Source organism: Neoarius graeffei, chromosome 24 (assembly GCF_027579695.1).
Source record: "Neoarius graeffei isolate fNeoGra1 chromosome 24, fNeoGra1.pri, whole genome shotgun sequence".
Classification (NCBI taxonomy): domain Eukaryota; kingdom Metazoa; phylum Chordata; class Actinopteri; order Siluriformes; family Ariidae; genus Neoarius; species Neoarius graeffei.
In genome coordinates, this window is record NC_083592.1 from 15,282,894 (window position 1) to 15,305,910 (window position 23,017).

General features: G+C 42.1%; 1 protein-coding gene across 1 annotated transcript in view; it reads right to left on the reverse strand.

Annotated features, from left to right (window-relative positions):
- sart3 (spliceosome associated factor 3, U4/U6 recycling protein) overlaps nucleotides 1–20,998 on the reverse strand; it is a 78,424-nt gene extending 57,426 nt beyond the window's left edge. Inside the window, exons 1-5 of the mRNA XM_060906775.1 lie at nucleotides 20,599–20,998; nucleotides 8,697–8,823; nucleotides 3,887–3,994; nucleotides 3,152–3,336; nucleotides 2,870–2,975 (exon numbers count right to left, since the gene is read on the reverse strand). Coding sequence (XP_060762758.1) covers nucleotides 2,870–2,975; nucleotides 3,152–3,336; nucleotides 3,887–3,994; nucleotides 8,697–8,823; nucleotides 20,599–20,793 — 721 coding nt within the window. The 5' untranslated portion in view covers nucleotides 20,794–20,998. The remainder of the gene's footprint in view (nucleotides 1–2,869; nucleotides 2,976–3,151; nucleotides 3,337–3,886; nucleotides 3,995–8,696; nucleotides 8,824–20,598) is intronic.
- Nucleotides 20,999–23,017: the final 2,019 nt, after the last annotated feature.

Sequence of the window (23,017 nt, forward strand, 5' to 3'; positions counted from 1 at the left end):
TGATGCAGTGAGTTTTCACACTGAAAATATTAGAAAATGGAATTTTTTTTATTATTATTATTTCCATGTTCTATTATTTGAACTCCTCGTGTACCATCTGTGTCACTGCATCACGTTTATTCAGACTTGAGCTTAGTCTTGGATTGATTGAGGTGGTCAATCTGGGAAGCTGGTGCATTATATTTGTTCAGGATTTTACGACAGCTTTATTTGGACGTCCAGCCTGAGCCATTATTTTATTACTCTGTCAGACAGAAGCAGATGAACTAATACGATTAAGTCAATTAAGAAACCTAAAATAAACACGCCATGTTTTATGAGCTCTTTTGTAAACCGCCTAATTTTTAGATACAGTTTAGTTTTTCATTAGAAGGTTGTATTTAATATATATTATACATCAGTATTATTATTATTTATCATCACTGATCTCATGTAGTATTATATTACTTGTGCTTTTGTATTTATAAATCAGTTTGTACTTTGGTTTTATATTTTTTATTATTCTGCATTTTTCTGCCCTTTTTATTTTTTCCACTGTAACATAGGATGTGTTTTTATCTTAAGCAATAAAGATCTATTATTATTATTATTATTATTATACAGTGGTGCTTGAAAGTTTGTGAACCCTTTAGAATTTTTTATATTTCTGCATAAATATGACCTAAAACATCATCAGATTTTCATACAAGTCCTAAAAGCAGATAAAGAGAACCCAGTTAAACAAACGAGACAAAAATATTATACTTGGTCATTTATTTATTGAGGAAAATGATCCAGTATTACATACACTATCGTTCAAAAGTTTGGGGTCACCCAGACAATTTTGTGTTTTCCATGAAAAGTCACACTTTTATTTACCACCATAAGTTGTAAAACGAATAGAAAAGAGTGTCGAGACATTTTTCTGGCCATTCTGAGCATTTAATCGACTCCACAAATGTGATGCTCCAGAAACTCAATCTGCTCAAAGGAAGGTCAGTTTTATAGCTTCTCTAAAGAGCTCAACTGTTTTCAGCTGTGCTAACATGATTGTACAAGGGTTTTCTAATCATCCATTAGCCTTCTGAGGCAATGAGCAAACACATTGTACCATTAGAACACTGGAGTGAGAGTTGCTGGAAATGGGCCTCTATACACCTATGGAGATATTGCACCAAAAACCACACATTTGCAGCTAGAATAGTCATTTACCACATTAGCAATGTATAGAGTGTATTTCTGATTAGTTTAAAGTGATCTTCATTGAAAAGAACAGTGCTTTTCTTTCAAAAATAAGGACATTTCAAAGTGACCCCAAACTTTTGAACGGTAGTGTATATGTGAGTGGCAAAAGTATGTGAACCTCGAGGATTAGCAGTTAATTTGAAGGTGAAATTAGAGTCAGGTGTTTTCAATCAGTGGGATGACAATCAGGTGTGAGTGGGCACCCTGTTTTATTTAAAGAACAGGGATCTATCAAAGTCTGATCCTCACAACACATGTTTGTGGAAGTGTATCATGGCACGAACAAAGATTTCTAGGGACCTCAGAAAAAGCGTTGTTGATGCTCATCAGGCTGGAAAAGGTTACAAAACCATATCTAAAGAGTTTGGACTCCACCAATCCACAGTCAGACAGATTGTGTACAAATGGAGGAAATTCAAGACCATCGTTACCCTCCCCAGGAGTGGCCGACCAACAAAGATCACTCCATGAACAAGGCGTGTAATAGTCGGCGAGGTCACAAGGGACCCCAGGGTAACTTCTAAGCAACTGAGGGCCTCTCTCACATTGGCTAATGTTAATGTTCATGAGTCCACCATCAGGAGAATACTGAACCACAATGGTGTGCATGGCAGGGTTGCAAGGAGAAAGCCACTGCTCTCCAAAAAGAACATTGCTGCTCATCTACAGTTTGCTAAAGATCATGTGGACAAGCCAGGAGGCTACTGGAAAAATGTTTTGTGGACGGATGAGACCAAAATAGAACTTTTTGGTTTAAATGAGAAGTGTTATGTTTGGAGAAAGGAAAACACTGCATTCCAGCATAAGAACCTTATCCCATCTGTGAAACATGGTGGTGGTAGTATCATGGTTTGGGCCTGTTTTGCTGCATCTGGGCCAGGACAGCTTGCCATCATTGATGGAACAATGAATTCTAAATTACACCAGCGAATTCTAAAGGAAAATGTCAGGACATCTGTCCATGAACTGAATCTCAAGAGAAGGTGGGCCATGCAGCAAGACAACGACCCTAAGCACACAAGTCGTTCTACCAAAGAATGGTTAAAGAAGAATGAAGTGAATGTTTTGGAATGGCCAAGTCAAAGTCCTGACCTTAATCCAATCGAAATGTTGTGGAAGGACCTGAAGCGAGCAGTTCATGTGAGGAAACCCACCAACATCCCAGACTAGGAGCTTTATTTTACAGAGGAATGGGCTAAAATTCCTCCAAGCCGGTGTGTAGGACTGATCAACAGTTGCCGGAAATGTTTAGCTGCAGTTATTGCTGCACAAGGGGGTCACACCAGATACTGAAAGCAAAGGTTCACATACTTTTGCCACTCACAGACATGTAATATTGGATCATTTTCCTCAATAAATAAATGACCAAGTATAATATTTTTGTCTCATTTGTTTAACTGGGTTCTCTTTATCTACTTTTAGGACTTGTGTGAAAATCTGATGATGTTTTAGGTCATGTTTATGCAGAAATATAGAAAACTCTAAAGGGTTCACAAACTTTCAAGCACCACTGTACATATGAAAGGCAGAGACGTACAGGAAGACAGGGATAAGAGGCGTTTGTGTCTAAGAGACCACAAGGAAAAGGAAACAGACCGATCCACCTGGATGAAAGAATCAGAATGTAGGGAGGTAACCTCTTTACCCATTAGAGGTATGGCAAGCTGCCTTCTGAACAGTGTGTGGATCCTTTCGAGCTGCACATTCAGCTGCTCCTGTTGCTCAGGACTCGAGATACTGCCAGGAGGAGGCTGTAACAGATAGCAGAGCATGTTAATGTTTAATCCCCTGTAGCAGACAGCAGGATCTTTTGTATAATCAGCTATTATTCCCCCACCTTAAACTGCTACATTTCTGTCTGCACAAAAACTTGGATTGTAAGCTCGCTACCAAGTGCACGCCAACTCTACGAAAAGCAACAGAATACCTGGAGGGTGGACAGGATGGCGATCTCAAACTCCCGGAAGGCTTCCCAGAGCGCAGCTCCTTTAGTCATGTGCAAACCCACGGCGGTCAGAGCCCTCTCGAAGATGGTGCGCACCCGGTCGATGCCTCCCGCAGCCCCCATGCCACCTATAGAGTACTGTGCATACTCCAACCAGATGTCAGGACCTGTGGAAAACAGACAGAGGAAGTCCAAAAATACCGTCAACATAAAGAACGGGGATCCTCCTCTTGCAATGTCACACTATTTCTAAAAGAACTGTCTCTCAAATCTAGCTTTTCTATTTTTATTTGTCTCGTCTGCTGCACCTTCTCCTTCAGTCTGTATTGCACTTTCTAGTACAGATAAGCCTTAACTTTTGTTTCCTTTTTTAAAAGAAACCTACCAATAACATCTGCTCTAATCACAAGCAACAATGAGTCATGGATTTTTTTTTTTGGATGAAATTTCTTTTGCCGTCACCGCAGATGGCTTTTTCCTGATTAGAAACTCAAAATATAGAGTGAAGTGTAATAACATAAATCCACAAACAATGGATTTAATAGGTCAGTTATATCCAATGTGCCAGCTGTTTTCTTTTGCTACCAGATGGGGGTAAAAACAAAAGCCACAAAAATGTAAAAAACTGGAAGAGCTTTCCAAACCGCTACTGGAATGAGCGAGTCAGATTACTGTTCATTCAGACTGTTCGTTTTATAGAAACAGGGCCATGCTTACAGATGTAGTCTTTTACAGCTTTCTCAAAGAGCTCGTAGATCTTCTCACGCTCGGCTTCGTCACCCTCCATCAGGCCGATTTCGTCCTTCAGCCAGTCCAGCCAGATCTCTGTGCAACCAATCAGAATATGGCGTCAGTGAAAGAATGCAACATGTAACACATACACAGGGATTTCCCAAAACATACGTGTTATATGATATAGTACAAAATCATAGTATTGTAATAAAAGTGCCCTGAGAGCACAATATCCCCTGCTGGCAACTAGGCCATAACTCTGGTAAAATACAACTGAATTGAATAAAATTGCAATATACATATTACCGACATATAACAAAGAATCCTGTCAATTTCATGAAGTTCCTCCAAAAATTGTGAGAAGAGTTGATTTCAGAAGGTGAGCACCTTTCCTGGGACAGACGCGCATCGCCACGACATAATCTCCCTTCGGGCCTTTCGGCCAGCGGGGGATAAAAACTTTTTGCCAAATTACATAAAATTCCTCCAAAAATTGAGGGAAGTTGATTTCAGAAAGCAAGCACACCTTGATGAAATTGCCAAAGTACAAGTTTGTTAATAATCAAGGGCATAACTGGTAAAATTTGCCCAAATTAAATGAAATTTCAATATGCGTATAACTGTCATACGAACAAGGTTTGGTGAAATTCCTCCACAAATTGTGAGAGGAGGAGTTGATTTCAGAAGAACGTACACGCTCATGAAATTGTCAAAGTACAAGTTATTTAATCAAGGGTCACAACTCTGGGAAAATTTTCACAAACGAAATTAAATCGCAATATGCGTATTACCGTCATATAACAAGGCCTTTTACCAAGCTTCGAGAAATTCGTCCAAAAATTGTGAGAGGAGTTGTCGTCAGAAGGTGAGCACACCTTCATGAAATTGTGAAAGTATGAGGTTGTTACACTACCGTTCAAAAGTTTGGGGTCACTTTGAAATGTCCTTATTTTTGAAAGAAAAGCACTGTTCTTTTCAATGAAGATCACTTTAAACTAATCAGAAATACACTCTATACATTGCTAATGTGGTAAATGACTATTCTAGCTGCAAATGTCTGGTTTTTGGTGCAATATCTCCATAGGTGTATAGAGGCCCATTTCCAGCAACTATCACTCCAGTGTTCTAATGGTACAATGTGTTTGCTCATTCACTACGTTTACATGCACATAGAGAGAATCGAATTTCTGCCGTTGCTCGACTGAAATCGAAGTTCAAAATGCCATGTATACACCTTAATTCGGCTGAAATTGAACCGAACTTGATTTCTCGGAATCGAGCTACACGATCTAGATTATGCGATTTCTGCCGAGCTACTTAGTGCATGTATACCCTATTGAGCTACGTATTCGAGCTACTTACTTCAGCACTGCCCCTTCCGGAAGTGACAAGACCACAAGGGAAACACAACAGCCTCGGTCGGCATGACAACGAATCATGACAACGGCATGAATCTTTTCTTTTTGTGGCATTGTTTGCACTGTTAAAATTTAGCTCACTTACTGTATCACCAAATACATCTGTACAGCTGTTGCATAGCTATGAATTGTGTCAAAAAAAACAGCCTCGGTCGGCATGACACTTCACCTTAGCCGCCCACTTTATTAGGAACACTTCTGTTCGTACATACAAACTACAAACACTCTTCTTAGAGTTTATTTTATTTTTAAAAGGGACAGTGCACAAATTAAACATTATCCTTGTGTTAAGGACAGATGTCTGTACCAGGTTATAGCAGTACATGCTAATTTCCGCCTGTAGTCACTTTGTTTATACTCTTGAATAGCTCTTCTTCATGACGACAACCGGAAGTGTACCAACACGATGGGGCGTGTAGCACCACCTGTGGCTCGGGTGCACAATGTACCTCACACAATAGCTTGATTTAAACACTGTGCATGTAGGATTTGATTTCTCTGGCACCCTGCTGGGACCTTCAGCTCGATTACCGACAGCAGCTCGATTTGGATGTGCATGTAAACGTAGTCAGTGCCTCAGAAGGCTAATGGATGATTAGAAAACCCTTGGACAATCATGTTAGCACAGCTGAAAACAGTTTAGCTCTTTAGAGAAGCTATAAAACTGACCTTCCTTTGAGCAGATTGAGGCTACATCCACACGACAACGGCAACGAGATTTTTTTTTTTAGCAGATTAAAAAATATATATATATCGCGTCCACATGGGCAACGGATCAGTAAAATGTCAGGTACACATGGCAACGCAACGCTTGCTGAAAACGATGCAATACACATGCCACACCTCTAGGGGCGCTGTAAGACGGTCCCATCGGAGACACCAGAACAATAGAAGTAAACGCATGCGCATAAACCCCTTCTTCTACCCGGTGTGAAGCACTGTCAGGAACAAACACACAACAAGAAGAAGATGGCTGCGACTACGCGAGGAAATCGTGCCTTCTGTGTGTACAAATTAGTTTTATTAGTGTGCATAGTTTTATATAACTTAATTTTCTTATTGTGTGTGAACATTTTGAAAAGCATTTTTATATAATTTAGATAACTTTTTTTATATTGTGTGTGTGAACATTTTGAAAAGCAGTCTTATCCAATAAAAAAAAAAGAAATTCAAGAAATGGTTCAGTTACTTGTTTATTTAAAAGAAAAGCTGTATACAAAAGTGAATGCAATGCAGTGGTTCATACAAAACAGCAAGAGTGCTGTTGTTCTAGTCATGTGGTTGTGACGTCATCATAAACAAATCCGTTCTACTCATCCAGACGACTTCGCAACGGCGTCGTTGCCAGATTTTTCCACTCTGGAACCCGTTCTCAAAAGATTTAGTTTTGGGGCACCCAAAACGCCGGTGCCGTGTGGACGCCAGGCCGAAACGATAAACAATTTTATCAGATTCACCTGAATCCGTTGCCGTGTGGACAGGGCCCTAGTCATGTGGTTGTGACGTCATCGTAAACAAGTCCGTTCTACTCATCCAGACGACTTCGCAACGGCGCCGTTGCCAGATTTTTCCACTCTGGAAACAGTTCTCAAAAAAATATCGTTTTGGGGCACCCAAAACGCCGGTGCCGTGTGGACGCGAGGCCGAAACGATAAACAATTTTATCAGATTCACCTGAATCCGTTGCCGTGTGGACAGGGCCTGAGTTTCTGGAGCATCACATTTGTGGGGTCGATTAAATGCTCAAAATGGCCAGAAAAATGTCTTGACTATATTTTCTATTCATTTTACAACTTATGGTGGTAAATAAAAGTGTGACTTTTCATGGAAAACACAAAATTGTCTGGGTGATCCCAAACTTTTGAACGGTAGTGTAATCAAGGGCTGAAACTCTGGTAAATTACGACCAAATTGAGCAAAATAACAATATGCGTACTACAGACATATGCCTTTTGCCAAGTTTCGGAAAATTCTTCCAAAAATTGTGAGAGGAGTTGATTTCAGAAGGCGAGCACCCTTCCCGGGATGGACGGACATCGCCATGACATACCGTATTTTCTGGACTATAAGCCGCTACTTTTTTCCTAGGTTTTGAACCATGCGGCTTATTCAAAGGTGCGGCTATTCTGTGGATTTTTCTTCCACCGCTTGGGGCGCTCTAACTGGAAGTAGAATCAAAAATAAGATAGACGAAAAATCAATGCAAAGAAGAATTAGCAGATCTTTAGCAGATAGAACGCGCACGACAAATTACTAACTGGTAATTATTTTCAAATCCAGCGAAGATGATTAAAGTGACTTGTGGTTTCAAACACAGGAGAAATGAAGGTAAATAAATACCGGTTATTTTCTCTTGGTTCTGTTCCGTTTTAATCAGCAAAGTTGCTGCCGTGTTAAAAGGCACTGTTCGGAAAGAATCTGTTCAGGTACATACATGTACATTTACAGTACAAAATCGTTCTGTACATGCAGTAAATATCTAATTTTTCAACATAGATATCTGCGGCTTATAGCCCGGTGCGGCTTGTATATCTTTTTTTTATTTTTATTTTTTTTAAATAGAGCGGATGCGGCTTATATACAGGTGCGCTCTATAGTCCAGAAAATACGGTAATCCCTCTTCGGACCTTTCGACCAGCGGGGGATAAAAAGTCATCTGCAGTGGCATTTTCTTTTCCATTCCAGCGATTCCTGCACTATGTTACCTGCTCATAACAGGCTCAATTTAACCGGCAAAGATCAAGGGTAATTATTTCATGAGTTTCAGATGTGTGACTCAGAGTTCCACAAGCACATTAAATGAATGCACCCTGAGGAACAATACGTTACGACTGCACCGAGCATGAACATCGCAGATGGATAGGAATAGAAACTGCTCCCACCCACAGCGAGACAAAAAGTACACCAGACGTTCACTAATTTATTCATGTTTTATATAAACCTCATGTAACTCATATCTTTCACCATTCATGACAAATCTCTTATGAAGAACAGCTTGTCCTAAAAAAACAACAATTGTTTTTCAGAGTAACAAAGGACCAGCCGTGACACAGAGGCAAATCTGTGAAGAACACAAAAAAAGCCACGCTCCAAACAAATGAACAGTTACATAACTAAATCCTTCTGCCCTTTAAAATGTTTCACTTCATTGTTTGCAAAAATTTGGTTTAGAATGAAGTAAGCCCCCCCCCAAAAAAAAGCAGTGATGATGCGCTATACACCTAAAAGCCATTTTACAAACATGTCATATATATATGATACAATATATGAAATATAGGAGGGCAAACAACATACATCGGGAATCTCAGACTAGGAGGATAAAAACGTTATTTTTATTAATTAGCAAATGGAGGGAAAAAAAAAAATTCAGCTCCCACCTTCAGTAAGAGGGAAGAGTTCGCTCATCTTCTGCCGGGCCTTGCGCAGCCTGTACAGCTTCCCCTCCTGCCTCAGCAGCTTGATCAGGTCCACATGGCAATTATAATCAAACGCATTGATCGACAGCTGCAAGGTCAAACCAACAGTGCACACGTTAATGAAAATGGCATGACTAGAACAATCACCTTCCATTAATACGGTCACGTATTGCTGCAAACTTTAAGAAATTCGTATGAAATAGTTAATTATCATCACTGATTCACGAAAAAGGTCATGATATTTATAATCAAACGCTTTCATCATTTTAAAGAGACACTGAAAAAAAATTACAGAAATACTGGCTGCATGAATATGCAACACATATCCATTAAACAGTGCCCTGGATCTGGCATCAGCCGCTGTGCCACTAAGCCACTTGCAGAATAGCCAATTTGGAAAGTGGAATAACAACAAGCAGCTTAAAACGGAATTAAATTATTCGTATGAAGTAGTGCTGATGTCTTTGACCAGCAATCTACCATGGTCCATTAATAAAAATTAAAAAAGCACATATTTTCATAGTAATAGTTACAGGCTACTGCATTAAATGTGGCAAATACATATGTTATTTACCAGCTGGGAGGTCTGTAGGGTGAAATACCGTGACCGAGGTCTTGAAAGTACTGCGCTCCGTATCAATGCGCTGCCGAAGCGCGCAGAAGGTGTTAGTACGCCTGTCATTATAGTGCAGACTTTCCATAGCATAGAAAATCGCTACGTTTCAATTTGTGTAACTGAACTTGTTTCACGTCACTGGTCATATAAACCTATGTAAACAGGAAAAACGTGGAAGAGTTTGGTCGCATCTAACTACAGCCCCAAAAAATACCGCTGGCCATACTGAGCCTAGCTACATTGCTAACAGGAGTGACAGCGCGTCTGACTGCGTCTGACTGACTGGGAGGTCGCGCAAAGCTCGGAGAGGTACGGAGCAGCTCGTCTCAATTCAGATAAGAGCATATTTCATTATGGAAGTACGGTGGACTGTTCCTTTAAGCTGGTAAATAACATTTATTTTTTTCTTTACCAAATTCTAACAGAAAACGAGAGCGCCCGAAAGGGAAAACCGAGCCGAGCCGCCGTTTTGAATCCTCATTCACGGCTGTAATGCAAATTGCTTCCTCCTCGATATACAAGTGCACTTCCATGGCAGGAAAACAACTACATTTTGCCGCCTATGTAGTTCCCTATTTATACAACTAGGAGTCATTCAGGATTCAGCCATGTTTTTGCTCGGTGTTAGCAACAGTTACAGGTTTTTAGCTTCCTCCTGAAATGTTTTATTTTATTTCTTCTTCCTCAGGGTAGTAAAACTCGCTTTCACTGTGAACACTTATCATCAATATCCATGCTGTAAAATTAATGCTATTCTCCTGAGAAATGCTGGCAAAAATTTACAAGATTTCTGATAATCTTAAAAATAAATCTTATAAAAAAAAAATGTTGACAAAAAAATTCTACTATGTTTGTTGTTGTTGTTGTGAACAAGCGACTCGCCAGAGGTCCATAACCGGGGTCTGTAACTGGGGTCCGTATCGTAGGATACGGACCTGCTCGCCAGCCAATCAGAGCGCAGGATTTGGACCGCGAAAAAAATCAATGTGTTATTTCCCAGCTGGGAGGTCCGTATGGTGAAATATCGTGACCAAGGTCTTGAAAGTACTGAGCGAGGCCCTCTGGGCCGAGGTCAGTATTCAGGGCCGAGGTCACGGTATTTCACCATACGGACCGACCTTAAGCTGGTAAATTTTTTTTTCTTTACCAAATTCTAACAGAGAACGAGAGCGCCCGCAAGGGAAAACCGAGCTGAGCCGCCATTTTGAATCCTCATTCACGGAAGCAATTTGCATTACAGCTTCCTCGGTATGGACCCTTTTCACGTGACGTCACGACAAACGCGGCCGCCATTTTGGACATGTACTACCAGTAGTTTACCACAGCCAACATTGAGGAATGGCAGCAAAGAAAGTGTTTATTTCCAGCAAGACTTCCATCATGCCACTATATTGTTGTGCACCTGGATGTAGTAACCATCAACAAACAAGGCAAGGTTTATCATTTTATCAGATCCCGACGGAGAAGATGGATAGCGGCCATTGACAGATTGGCAGCCCTCGGCATACCAGCGCTTGTGTAGTGACCACTTTGTTGGAGGTAAGATGAATAAAATTAGCCAGAAAAGGCATTACATTGCTGTTAACATTCTGTGGCGGCGAGTGTGTAACCAAATAGGCTAAAATAACCCATTGTAACCTCTTTGTTCTTCTGTAATAGCTATTGTTGACTAGCTAATGTCAACAACATACTAGCTGGTATGTTACTGTAGCAATGTTTACGTTCAGTCATTTGGATGACTGTTAAAACCTTTCAGTCTCAAGTTTTTCCTTTACTGTATTTACTAGTTTACTGTAATTATGATCCGGCAGCTATTTACACCGGATCCAGTGTAAATAGCTGCCGGAGCCAACGTCCGAGGTTCCGGAGCGCGCTCCGGCTTGCTCCCCCTCAAATTAAGCAGCGCGCTCCGGCTTGCTCCCGGAGTGCTCCGGCCGAGGTTCCGGAGCGCTCTCCGGCTTGCTCCCCCTCAAATTAAGCAGCGCGCTCCGGCTTGCTCCGGAGCAAGCCGGAGCGCGCTGCTTAATTTGAGGGGGAGCAAGCCGGAGCGCGCTGCTTAATTTGAGGGGGAGCAAGCCGGAGCGCGCTGCTTAATTTGAGGGGGAGCAAGCCGGAGCGCGCTGCTTAATTTGAGGGGGAGCAAGCCGGAGCGCACTCCGGAACCTCGGCCGGAGCACTCCTGGACCAAGCCGGGGCGCGCTCTGGAACCTCGGCCGGAGGACTCCTGGAGCAAGCCGGAGCGCGCTCCGGAACCTCGGATGTTGGCGTGTATGTGTATGGTGATGGGTTTTTAACGACATAGGTATACAGATCATGTGGGCCGAAGTCAGGTAAAGACGAGGGCTTCGTGTACTTCCGTACGTCAGTGAACAATCCTGGTGGAAGCAGGTAAACGTCGTTCTCTAAGCCTGCTAACCTCAATTTTTGCAAATACCTCTCCCTCTGCTCGCCCTGTAAATGCCCTACGTCGCTGGTTAGTGAAGGTGTTTTCTGCATCTCGCTCCTTTTTCTTTTGTTTTTCGTTTGTCGCCTTCCTCGCATTCAAACTGATTCGAGCCGAAGTCCACTACATGTCCAAAATGGCGGTCGCGTTTACGAAGGTCACGTGACTGAAAAGGGTCTATACAAGTGCACTTCCATGGCAGGAAAAAAAAAAAAAACTACATTTTGCTGCCTGTAGTCCCCTATTTATACAAAACTGAGTCGTTCAGGATTCAGCCATGTTTTTGCTCAGTGTTAGCAAATTACAGTTTTTAGCTTTCTCCTGAAATGTTTTATTTCTTCTTCCTCAGGGTAGGGTTGTTTTACAATCAAGTTACAAAGTTTGTGTCACAGGGGTCCAAAATTCAAATTGATTCAAACTGGTTCTTGTACCAGTTTTTAAGTGAAGGACAAGTTAAAGAGCAGATTTCAGGTAATTTTTTGACGTGTGTATGGTAGTTTTGTGTAATCTGCTATAAGATGGGAGAAACAAATGAAGTGATTCTCGGAGAGGACATTTTTTTTGGACAATTCAGAATCCACTACTTCCATAGTGCTTTTAAATATAAGGCTGTAAGCTTTGTGTTAGTTGTCTCTAATATTTATGTCCCAATATCTTGACCACATTTTAGGATGAAAATAATCATTTTAGATATGTTATTTTATATTGAAAAATTAGCTGTCTCGGAGAGGACATTTTTTTGACACAATTACATACTAATTTGATCAAAATAGTCTGAAAACTTACTGGCATTCAACATTAAAACTTAACTATGTTTCCAATGATATGGAACCAAATATTTGTTTTATGGTATAAAGAATGATTTAAGTGCATCCCTTTTGGAGCTACCTGTGGTCAAAAAAGCACTTTTTCTAAATGACACGAGTAATTTTGCTAAATATGACATATACATTCACCAAAAATAAAGTTAATCACCAAATTTTTTTTGCATGGTAAATAGAGCTATCACAGGGCTACAATAGCGTAATGGGTTATGGCGAGGGAGCGTAGCGACCGAGCGGGGGGATGGTGCGGAGATTTTGAAAAATCATGCCCAAAATTGGCCATATTTGACGTTCCTGGAGGGGATAAATTGCATTTTTTATGTTGTATATCCTTGATGGAAAATTGTTACATCTTTGGATCTTGGCAATGTGTTACCTACTGTTGTATTTCACTGAACTACAAAGGGTGTTGTCAAAAGATATGTAAACTCAGACACAACCAAAGAGATAATTAATGTTTTATTGTATTAAGAAATTAAGAAATGCCTGAGCACATAAAAATAAAAAAAAAAACAAATTGCATTTTCATTCAGGCATAACATACACCCAGCCCCCTTAATAAATAATTAATATATAATCTATTATAATCTATAAACCTCCTTTCCTCTGCCTCCTATGTCCTTTCCTTCATCTCCTCCAACCTCTCTTGTGCCTGTCTCCTTATAGAAATATAACGATGGATGGCATGCAGGCAGATTACCAGTGTGTTAATGTTAGCCACAGTGGGATCCAGTAAATTAGCGCTAATCATCCGATACGTGCGCCCTGTCATATTGCTAAACCTGCTTACAAAGTAGACGTTTTCATTCATCAAAGGGCTTTGGGTTAAGTTTTCAAGCGTGATGGAAAACCTGTAGAAGTGGTGCACTTACATTTCTAACTGTGAAGAAAGAGCGAATGTCTCTTTTTTTGCGAGGGGGTCCGTCATCCATTGTCATTCACCGAAGTCCAGCTCAAGAGAAAGTTATCGCCAGGATCTCTCTCTCTCTCTCTCTCTCTCTCTCTCTCTCTCTCTCGGAACTGATTTCCAGGCATGGGTTTCCTAACAAACGTAGGCTGATTTTGACACCTTGAAAACTGCTCAAGTGCGCAGGAAAAAAAAAACTTTTGGCGATGGTGATGAACAACTGAAAACAACCGTTACGCTATATTAAAAATTTAGCGTAGCGGGGGGAAATTACCGTTGCGGTCTGAAATTTTAGCGTAGCGGGCCGCAACCATATAAAGCGCTGGCGAGAACCCTGAAGTGTATTTAGTCAAGCCTTTTGATATTGAAGATAATAAGTGTTAAATGTGATTTTTAGCTTGCGTACCCTGATTGTAAAACAACCCGGTAGTAAAACTCGCTTTCGCTATGAAGACTGTCGTTATCGCTATCCATGCTGTAAAATTAATGCTATTTTCCTGAGAAATGCTGGCAAAAATTGATAAGATTTTTGATAATCTTATAAATAAATATTATAAAAAAAAGAAGATAAATGTTGACAAAAAAAAATGCTACTATGTTTGTTATTGTGAATGAGCGAATCACCAGAAGTCCGTAACCGGGGTCCATACCGTAGGATATGGACCCGCTCGCCAGCCAATCAGAGCGCAGGATTTGGACCACGAAAAAAAAAAAAAAATAGTATACTGCTCACAAAATATAGCATTTATTCAGCAGTCAGATTTACTCAAACCCAATCCCACTAACTGCGTTAATGTTATTTACTTTTAAGTTTTAGAAAAGTGTATGGAAATATTTTCCTCTACTAAACCAACCTAAACACGCACAGCAGGTTTACAAAAATTTCAGTAAGGCTTATTTGCATCATACACATACACATGTTGAGAAATACCAATAACCTGGAAGTGACCAAATATGTAAGCAATTTACATTTGGTGACAGCCACAACACAACAGAAATAATGAATAATGGTCAAAGAGTCCCTCCTACACCTAAATCTGCAAAATTTTCCAGTACTGCAGCATATCAGCGACACATCTGGCTTTTATAGGGTGTCATTACTTTTGTCCAAACTGAACAGCTAGTCTTATTTGTCTTAATTTAAAGATTGCTTTCCTTCAAGTCATTAATACGAAATCCGTGTGTACGACTGAAAAAAAACTTAGTTTTTTCACCTTCATGATCAAAGTATAAAATCGTAATTGCTATCTGAAGTCAATAAGTCAAAGTTTCCATTCGTAAATTTACACAGACATGTTTATCAAAATGGGCAGAAGAGCCATGATTAGTGAAAAGATTAGACTCTGATCCAAACACAGCCTTCTGTCTGAAACTAATCAGACTCTCACTATTCAGCACTGCACCACTCGCTGGTTTCATGTTTGTTTAGTGAAATCTGAAGCTTGCAAAAGATCACGACAAAATCAGCATGTAAAAGAAAACAGTTTCTCAGTGTGCATGGATTAATAATAGACCAGCAACAGAGACTTTATTACAGATAATACACCCTGGTCCACCCTTGCTATTAAGACAAAGACACAAAGATGACGGTGGTTTACTGTAGCAGAAAAACAGCAACAACATTATATCATCAAGTCTGTGATTCAGAGGTCTGAGGAAAGGAAAAGAAAACGGTTCCATAGCATTTACAACAAGAGTGCTCTGACAGCACAATATCCCAAGCTGGCAACTCGGCCATAACTCTGGTAAAATGCAACTGAATTTGAACGAAATTGCAATATGCGAATTACCGACATAGAACAAAGAACCCTGCCAAGTTTCGTGAAATTCCTCCAAAAATCATGAGAGGAGTTGATATCAGAATGTATCATCCGGGACGGATGGACGGACATCACCACAACATAATTCCCCTTCGGGCCTTTCGGCCAGCGGGGGATAAAAATTGTGAGGGAAGTTGATTTCAGAAAGCAAGCACACCTTGATGAAATTGCCAAAGTACAAGTTTGTTCAGGCCTAGACATTAAGCATTTACCACTGGTGGCCTGTTGGGCCAGTGGAACTGAAAAGTTACTGGCCCAAATGGAAAATGTGGTGGCCCGAATGCACTCGGTACCCGAACCACGCAGGCAGCCGCTGCAAGCACCACAGGTGCTTGCACAAAGAGGGGGGTCTGGGGGGCCTTCCCTCAGAAAATTTTGATTTTTCAATTCATATTCGGGGCGGCACGGTGGTGTAGTGGTTAGCGCTGTCGCCTCACAGCAAGAAGGTCCTGGGTTCGAGCCCCGGGGCCGGCGAGGGCCTTTCTGTGTGGAGTTTGCATGTTCTCCCCGTGTCCGCGTGGTGAAATTCCTGCACAAATTGTGAGAGGAGTTGATTTCAGAAGAACGTACACCCTCATGAAATTGACAAAGTACAAGTTATTTAATCAAGGGTCAAAACTCTGGGAAAATTTTCACAACTGAAATTAAATTGCGATATGCATATTACCGTCATATAACAAGGCCTTTTGCCAAGCTTCGAGAAATTCGTCCAAAAATGCTGAGAGGAGTTGATGTCAGAAGGAAAAAACACACTCATGAAATCGTCAAAGCATAATTTTATTAATCAAGGGCTGTAACTCTGGTAAAATGCGACCGAATTGAATAAAATAACAATTACGCATTATCGTTATAACAAAGAGTCCTGCCAAGTTTCGTGAAATTGCTCCAAAAATTGTGAGAGGAGTTGATTTCAGTTCTTGGGATTTCTCCTTCTTGGGACGGATATCGCCACGATATAATCCCCCTTCGGGCCTTTCGGCCAGCGGGGATAACAAACTGCACAGGAGTCTCAATACTAAAGCAAATTCTAACAAAACTCTCCTTGCCTAAAGGCACTCTATAAAAAATAAGCTGTTACTGTTGTCATGACAATATCTCAGTGCTGGATGGGATTAATACTCTCTCTTCCCTGTCAATCACAGAGACACTAGCCAATCACAGACATCTGTGAGCTCAGGTATGCAGAAGAGGGTAGATAGCGCTTTACTCCAAGCGTGTTACGCCATCCTGTGATGCAATTTGAAAAGATGCAGTTAATTGGCTGTGTGTGTCTTGGAGGAAGCACATGAGACTAAGTTCCTGATCAACCAACTAATTGTTGGATAGATCCGTGCGGTTGTGAAATGGACCAAAGCCTAATCTGTTAAGTTTTGAAACAGACATCATCTGTCAAAATGCCCATGATGCTCCTGTGCTGCGGTCAAAATTAAATCTTTAAATGCAATTTTCTCTCTTTTCATCCTATATAATCTTAGAACTTTACTTGTGGTTGATAAACATGCAGTTCCAGTCCAGGAAAATCTGTAGGCTATCTATATAGTTCAGGGTTTCCCTGAAAGCATCATAGTGTAGCGGCCCCACTACACTTAATTTATTGACCGATACGCTTAGTGACATGCCGCTACCCATGCGTGTCTATAGCTTTCGGTTTCTCATGACAGTAACATGACAAGCAAAATGAACTCAATACAGCTCTCCAGCTCACATCACAGCTACTGTTATACGAGTTGAGACAGCAGGCTCGCTTGACTCACCATCCATGTGTAATGCCTGACTGCGTTACGCCTGCAACCAATAACTGATCACCACTGTTTCCCAACAACCAATCACTGACCGCCACTGTTTGTCCAAACTTCACACATCTTCCTTCTTGGCTTTCAAGTCTCTTCTTGGCGATACAGTAATAAAACTGAGTATCCATTTTCAAGGTGCATGAGGTAAAATTAGTCATGTTTTTCAAGATTAGGTCTCTAATGATTAAGTAAGTGGGTTTGGTATTTAAAGGTGCAATAGGTGAATTTTTTTTATTCCTCAATTGTACAAATAACTTGGAAGACATGTCTCATATAATAGGGAAGGGGAAAAAAAAGCATCAATGGATTAGACCATGGGCAGCATGGTGGTGTAGTGGTTAGCACTGTTGCCTCACAGCAAGAAGGTCCTGGGTCCGAGCCCGGCCCTTTCTGTGTGGAGTTTGCATGTTTTCTCCATGTCTGCGTGGGTTTCCTCCGAGTGCTCCAGTTTCCCAAAGACATGCAGGTTAGGTTAACTGGTGACTCTAAATTGACCGTAGGTGTGAATGAGTGTGTGAATGGTTGTTTGTCTATGTGTCAGCCCTGCAATAACCTGGCGACTTGTCCAGGGTGTACCCCGCCTCTCGCCCATCGTCAGCTGGGATAGGCTCCAGCTTGCCTGCGACCCTGTAGAACAGGATAAGCGGCTACAGATAACGGATGGATGGATTAGACCATGGCCTTAGCAAAAAATATATTAAATCACTGAGAAAACCCGGTTGGAAAACAGAACTCTGGTCCAGAATGCTAGTTTGTGTTTGGATACACCTCCTGTCAGTCATTTTATAAACACGATGTACAGGCCACCTTCAATCCTGAGGGTGCCGCTTCATAAACGTGGGCAGGAACCATTTAAATATTGAACACACCTAACAAATCTGAAAATTTTTTTTTTTTTTTGCGGTGCGGTTGCCATCAAATCCTGTGCTCTGATTGGCTGGCGAGCGGGTCCATATCCTACGATACAGACCCCAGTTACGGACCCCGGTTATGGACCTCTGGCGACTTGCTCGTTCACGACAACAACAAACATAGTAGAATTTTTTGTCAACATTTATCTTTTTTTTTATAAGATTTATTTATAAGATTATCAAAAATCTTATACACTTTTGCCAGCATTTCTCAGGAGAATAGCATTAATTTTACAGCATGGACAGCGATAACGACAGTCTTCACAGTGAAAGCGAGTTTTACTGCCCTGAGGAAGACGAAATAAAAGAAAACATTTCAGGAGAAAGCTAAAAACCTGTAACTGTTACTAACTCTGAGCAAAAACATGGCTGAATCCTGAGTGACTCAATTTTATAAATAGGGGACTATAAATAGGGGACTACATAGGCAGCAATATGTAGCTTTTTTTTCCTGCCATGGAAGTGCACTTGTATACCGAGGAGGAAGCCTTTTGCATTACAGCCGTAAATGAGGATTCAAAATGGCGGCTCGGTTTTCCCTTTCGGGGCGCTCTCGTTTTCTGTTAGAATTTGGTAAAGAAAAAAATAAATATATTATTTACCAGCTTAAAGTCGGTCCGTATGGTGAAATATCGTGACCTCGGCCTTGAATACTGACCTCGGCCCAGAGGGCCTCGCTCAGTACTTTCAAGACCTCAGTCATGGTATTTCACCATATGGACCTCCCAGCTGGTAAATAACATTTATTTTTTTCACGGTCCAAATCCTGCGCTCCGATTGGCTGGCGAGCAGGTCCGTATCCTACGGTACGGACCCCAGTTACAGACCCCGGTTACGGACCTCTAGCGACTCGCTCGTTCACAACAACAACAAACATAGTAGCATTTTTTGTCAACATTTATTTTTGCATTTCTCAGGAGAATAGCATTAATAATAATGGATAGCGATAACGACAGTGTTCACAGCGAAAGCGAGTTTTACTACCCTGAGGAAGAAGAAATAAAAGAAAACATTTCAGGAGAAAGCTAAAAACCTAACTTGCTAGCGCCAAGCAAAAACATGGCTGAATCCTGAATGACTCAATTTTGTATAAAGAAGGGACTACATAGGCGGCAAAATGTAGTTGTTTTCCTGCCATGGACGTGCACTTGTATACCGAAGAGAAAGCAATTTGCATTACAGCCGGCGGCTCGGCTCGGTTCGGTTCGGTTTTCCCTTTCGGGCGCTCTCGTTTTCTGTTAGAATTTGGTAAAGAAAAAAATAAATATATTATTTACCAGCTTAAAGTCGGTCCGTATGGTGAAATACCGTGACGGGCCGAGGTCAGTACTTTCAAGACCTCGGTCACGGTATTTCATGATACAGACCTCCCAGCTGGTAAATAACAAATCTTTTACCGAATGCACCTTTAAATGTTTGTCCTCTTAAGCCCACCTCCATTATTGAAGCTCCGCCCCCAGGATGTACATTTTGCAAAACACACACTCTGGACTGGAAGTCAGGGTTTTTTTTTCCCCCTCAGTAAATGAATACACCCGAGGTGAGGCCATTATTTGTGATCATGTTTTGCATATATTTCAAATTACTCAAGCAAGCACGAAAATTAAAAAGAAAAGACTATTGCACCTTTAACTCACTTTTCACTAACTCCTCACTCACTGCTTCATTTCGCCTGTTCTTGATAGAAAGTCTAGCATTTCCTAAACTTAGAAAAATTTAGTTTGTGCCTGGTGCCATGACCAAAGATCACTTCTTCCTAGAAGAAAAAAAATATATCAGCTAAAATCTTTCGTCTTCCTGTACCTTCATTTGTAATGTGATATGCAAATTAGCGCTATGAATACATTGATATGCAAATTGACGTGTGACGTCATCCGGGGCAACACTCTCCCCGGACAGAGAATAAAAATACCAGCATCGACGTTCATCACAATTTTTAACCCAATCAATCAATGCGCCCGTGTCAAAGGATGTTGCGCAATTTCCTTCGCAGCGGGTCGCTAGTTCGCCCTCCGCAGAAGTCTCGATACACCTGATTAACCCGATCAAATACCCAGATAATGATCTGTTTATTCCCCTCAGCAGCCGCTCCGGGCTCTGAGGAGAAGGCGCTGTGTTGCACGCCCACGGCATGGCGCGCAGTTTGACTACATGTTCCTTCGCCAGGAAGCTTTTTCCCTGCGTAACTCAGCCAGACAGCTTTATTTCTGCGTATGAAATCCAGATTATTACATGTTTACAGACAGACATTTTGTCGACATAAACATTTGCTCGTGTGTTGTAAAAGGCAAACGCTAAAGTTGGACAGAGACAGTTAGCTGGCGCATAACGAGTTGATGCTAACTAGCAGCTATCGCCTCCAAGAAAGCTTCGTGTGGGTCCACATAGCGGAAAATGTCTCCATAATTTAAAAATAATTTATACCAACAGGGTGTAACAAACAGTGGCACTTTTTCACTATTTAGTCAACTGCGTACCACGGCTAACTAGCATGTTAGCTTCGCCATTCATTCTCATAACTGAAGGCTAGTTAGCTTAGCTTAGCCTACCTGCTCTTCCAAGCGCTGGATTTCTGCTTCATTTTCTCGCTCGTCCTCCGACGTATCATCATCCTCTTCGTCTTCGGAATTCTCGACGCCCATTACCTCATCCTCTCCCGACTCCATTTCTCTCTCCATGTCCTCGGCTTCCTCCTCCTTGATATCAGCTAACAGCGTCTCCGCTTCGTTCCCAGTCGCCGCCATGTTTGTGTGGATCTGCCTGGTAACAAGATGCGCGTGCCCGAGCTACAGCCTGATCCAATGAAGTACGTATAAAAAAAAATAGACCTGCGTTTATTTTCTCTGAGCCGATGTCATGAAATGTCTTCTTTATTAACGGGAAAATGCTGTAGGATAGTAATTAAACACTAACATCCTGCGAAAGTAAGTATTAACACTGATGTAATAACTCAACTCAATGGAACGGTGGTTAAAATAGCACTGGGAGTCGAACACGGAGTCGACTCTCTGATTCTAAGTTTTGGGAAGCCAAAATCTGGAGTCGACTCTGCACCGTGAAATTGTGTGTGAGAGAGAGAGAGGGCCGAGGGGAGGTTTTTTTTTCTTCTTTTGACTTTTATGATCCTTTATTTTTACAAAAGTCGCATTACACAATACAATCAGGGTAAATAAATATCTATCCATCCATTTTCTCTCGCTTATCCAAAGTCGGGTCACGGTGGCAGCAGGCTAAACAGGGTATTCCAGGCGTCCCTCACTCCAACAACGCTTTCCAGTTCCTCCTGGGGGATCTCAAGGTGCTCCCAGGCCAGATGAGATAAATAATCTCTCCAGCATGTTCTGGTTCTACTGCCCGGAAAACCTCCAAAGGAAGGCACCCAGGAGGCATCCTAATCAGATGCCTGAACCACCTCAGCTGACTCCTTTCAACATGAACGAGCAGCGGCTCTACTCTGAGATCCCTCCAGATGTCTGTTCTCTTCACCCGATCTCTAAGGGTGAGCCCAGCCACCCTACAAAGAAAGCTCATTTCAGCTGCTTGTGTCTGCGATCTCATCCTTTCGATCACTACCCAAAGCTCATGACCATAGGTAAAGGTTGGAATGTAGATTGACTGGTAGATCAAAAGCTTTGCCTTCCAGCTCAGCTCCCTCTTCACCATGACGGACCGGTACAACACTTGCATTACTGCTGATGCCGCCCCAATCCACCTGTCCATCACGCAATCCGTTTTACCATCACTTGTGAACAAGACCCCGAGATACTTGAACTCCTTCATTTGGGGCAGCAACTCACTCCCAACCCGGAGGGAGCACTCCACCATTTTCCGGCAGAGAACCATGGCCTCAGATTTGGAGGTGCCAACACTCATCCCAGCCATTTCAGTCTCAGCTGCAAACCATCCCGGTGCTTGCTGAAGGTCATGCTCTAAAGAAGCCAATAGAACTACATCATCTGCAAAGAGCAGTGATGCAATTCTGAGGTTCCCAAACCAGACACCCTCCTCACCCTGGCTGTGCCTTGAGATCCCGTCCATGAATATCACAAACAGGATCAGAGACAAGGGGCATCTTTGGCAGAGTCCGACACCCACCGGGAACGTGTTTGACTTTGTGCCGAGAATTAAGACACAGCTCACACTTTGGTTGTACAAGGACCAAATGACTCATACCAACGGCCCCGATACCCTATACTCCTGCAGTGCCCCCCGCAAGAGTCCCCGGGGGACACAGTCATAAGCCTTTTATAAATCTACAAAACATGCGTAGACTGGCTGGCCATACGTCCATGAACCCCCCCCCAACAACCCTACCAGGGTAAAGAGCTGGTCCACTGTTCCACAGCCAGGCTAGAGTCTGCATTGCTCCTCCTGAATCTGAGGTTTGACAATCGGTTGGAGCCTCCTTTCCAGCACCTTAGAATAAACTTTCCTTGGGAGGCTGAGCAGTGTGATACCCCTGTAATTGCAGCACACTCTCCAGTCCCCTTTTTGAAAAGAGGAACTGTACCTGATCTCCATGTGACATTGAAGAGGCGTGTCAGCCAAGACAGCCCAACAATGTCTAGAGCCTTCAGCATCTCGGGGCGATTCTCATCCACCCCTGGTGCCTAGCGACATGAATGCCTCAGTGATCTCTGCCAGAGATATGGGTGAAGCTTTCCCCCAAGTCCTCAGACTCCACCTCCTCCAAGGAGGATGTGTAAGACAGGTTCAGGAGTTCCTCAAAGTGCTTCTCCCACCGCCCAACAATATCCCCATTTCGGGTAAGCAGTTCTCCTCCCCGGCTGTGCACAGCCTAAGGCGAGCCTTGCTTTCTTTTCCTGAGTCGCCAAACAGTTTGCCAGAACTTCCTTAAGGCCAACCAAAAACCCTTCTCCATGGCCTCCCCGAACTCCTCCCACACCTGGGTTTTTGCTTCAGCAACTGCCGAAGCTGCAGCCCTTCTGGCCTCCCGGTACCTGCCTG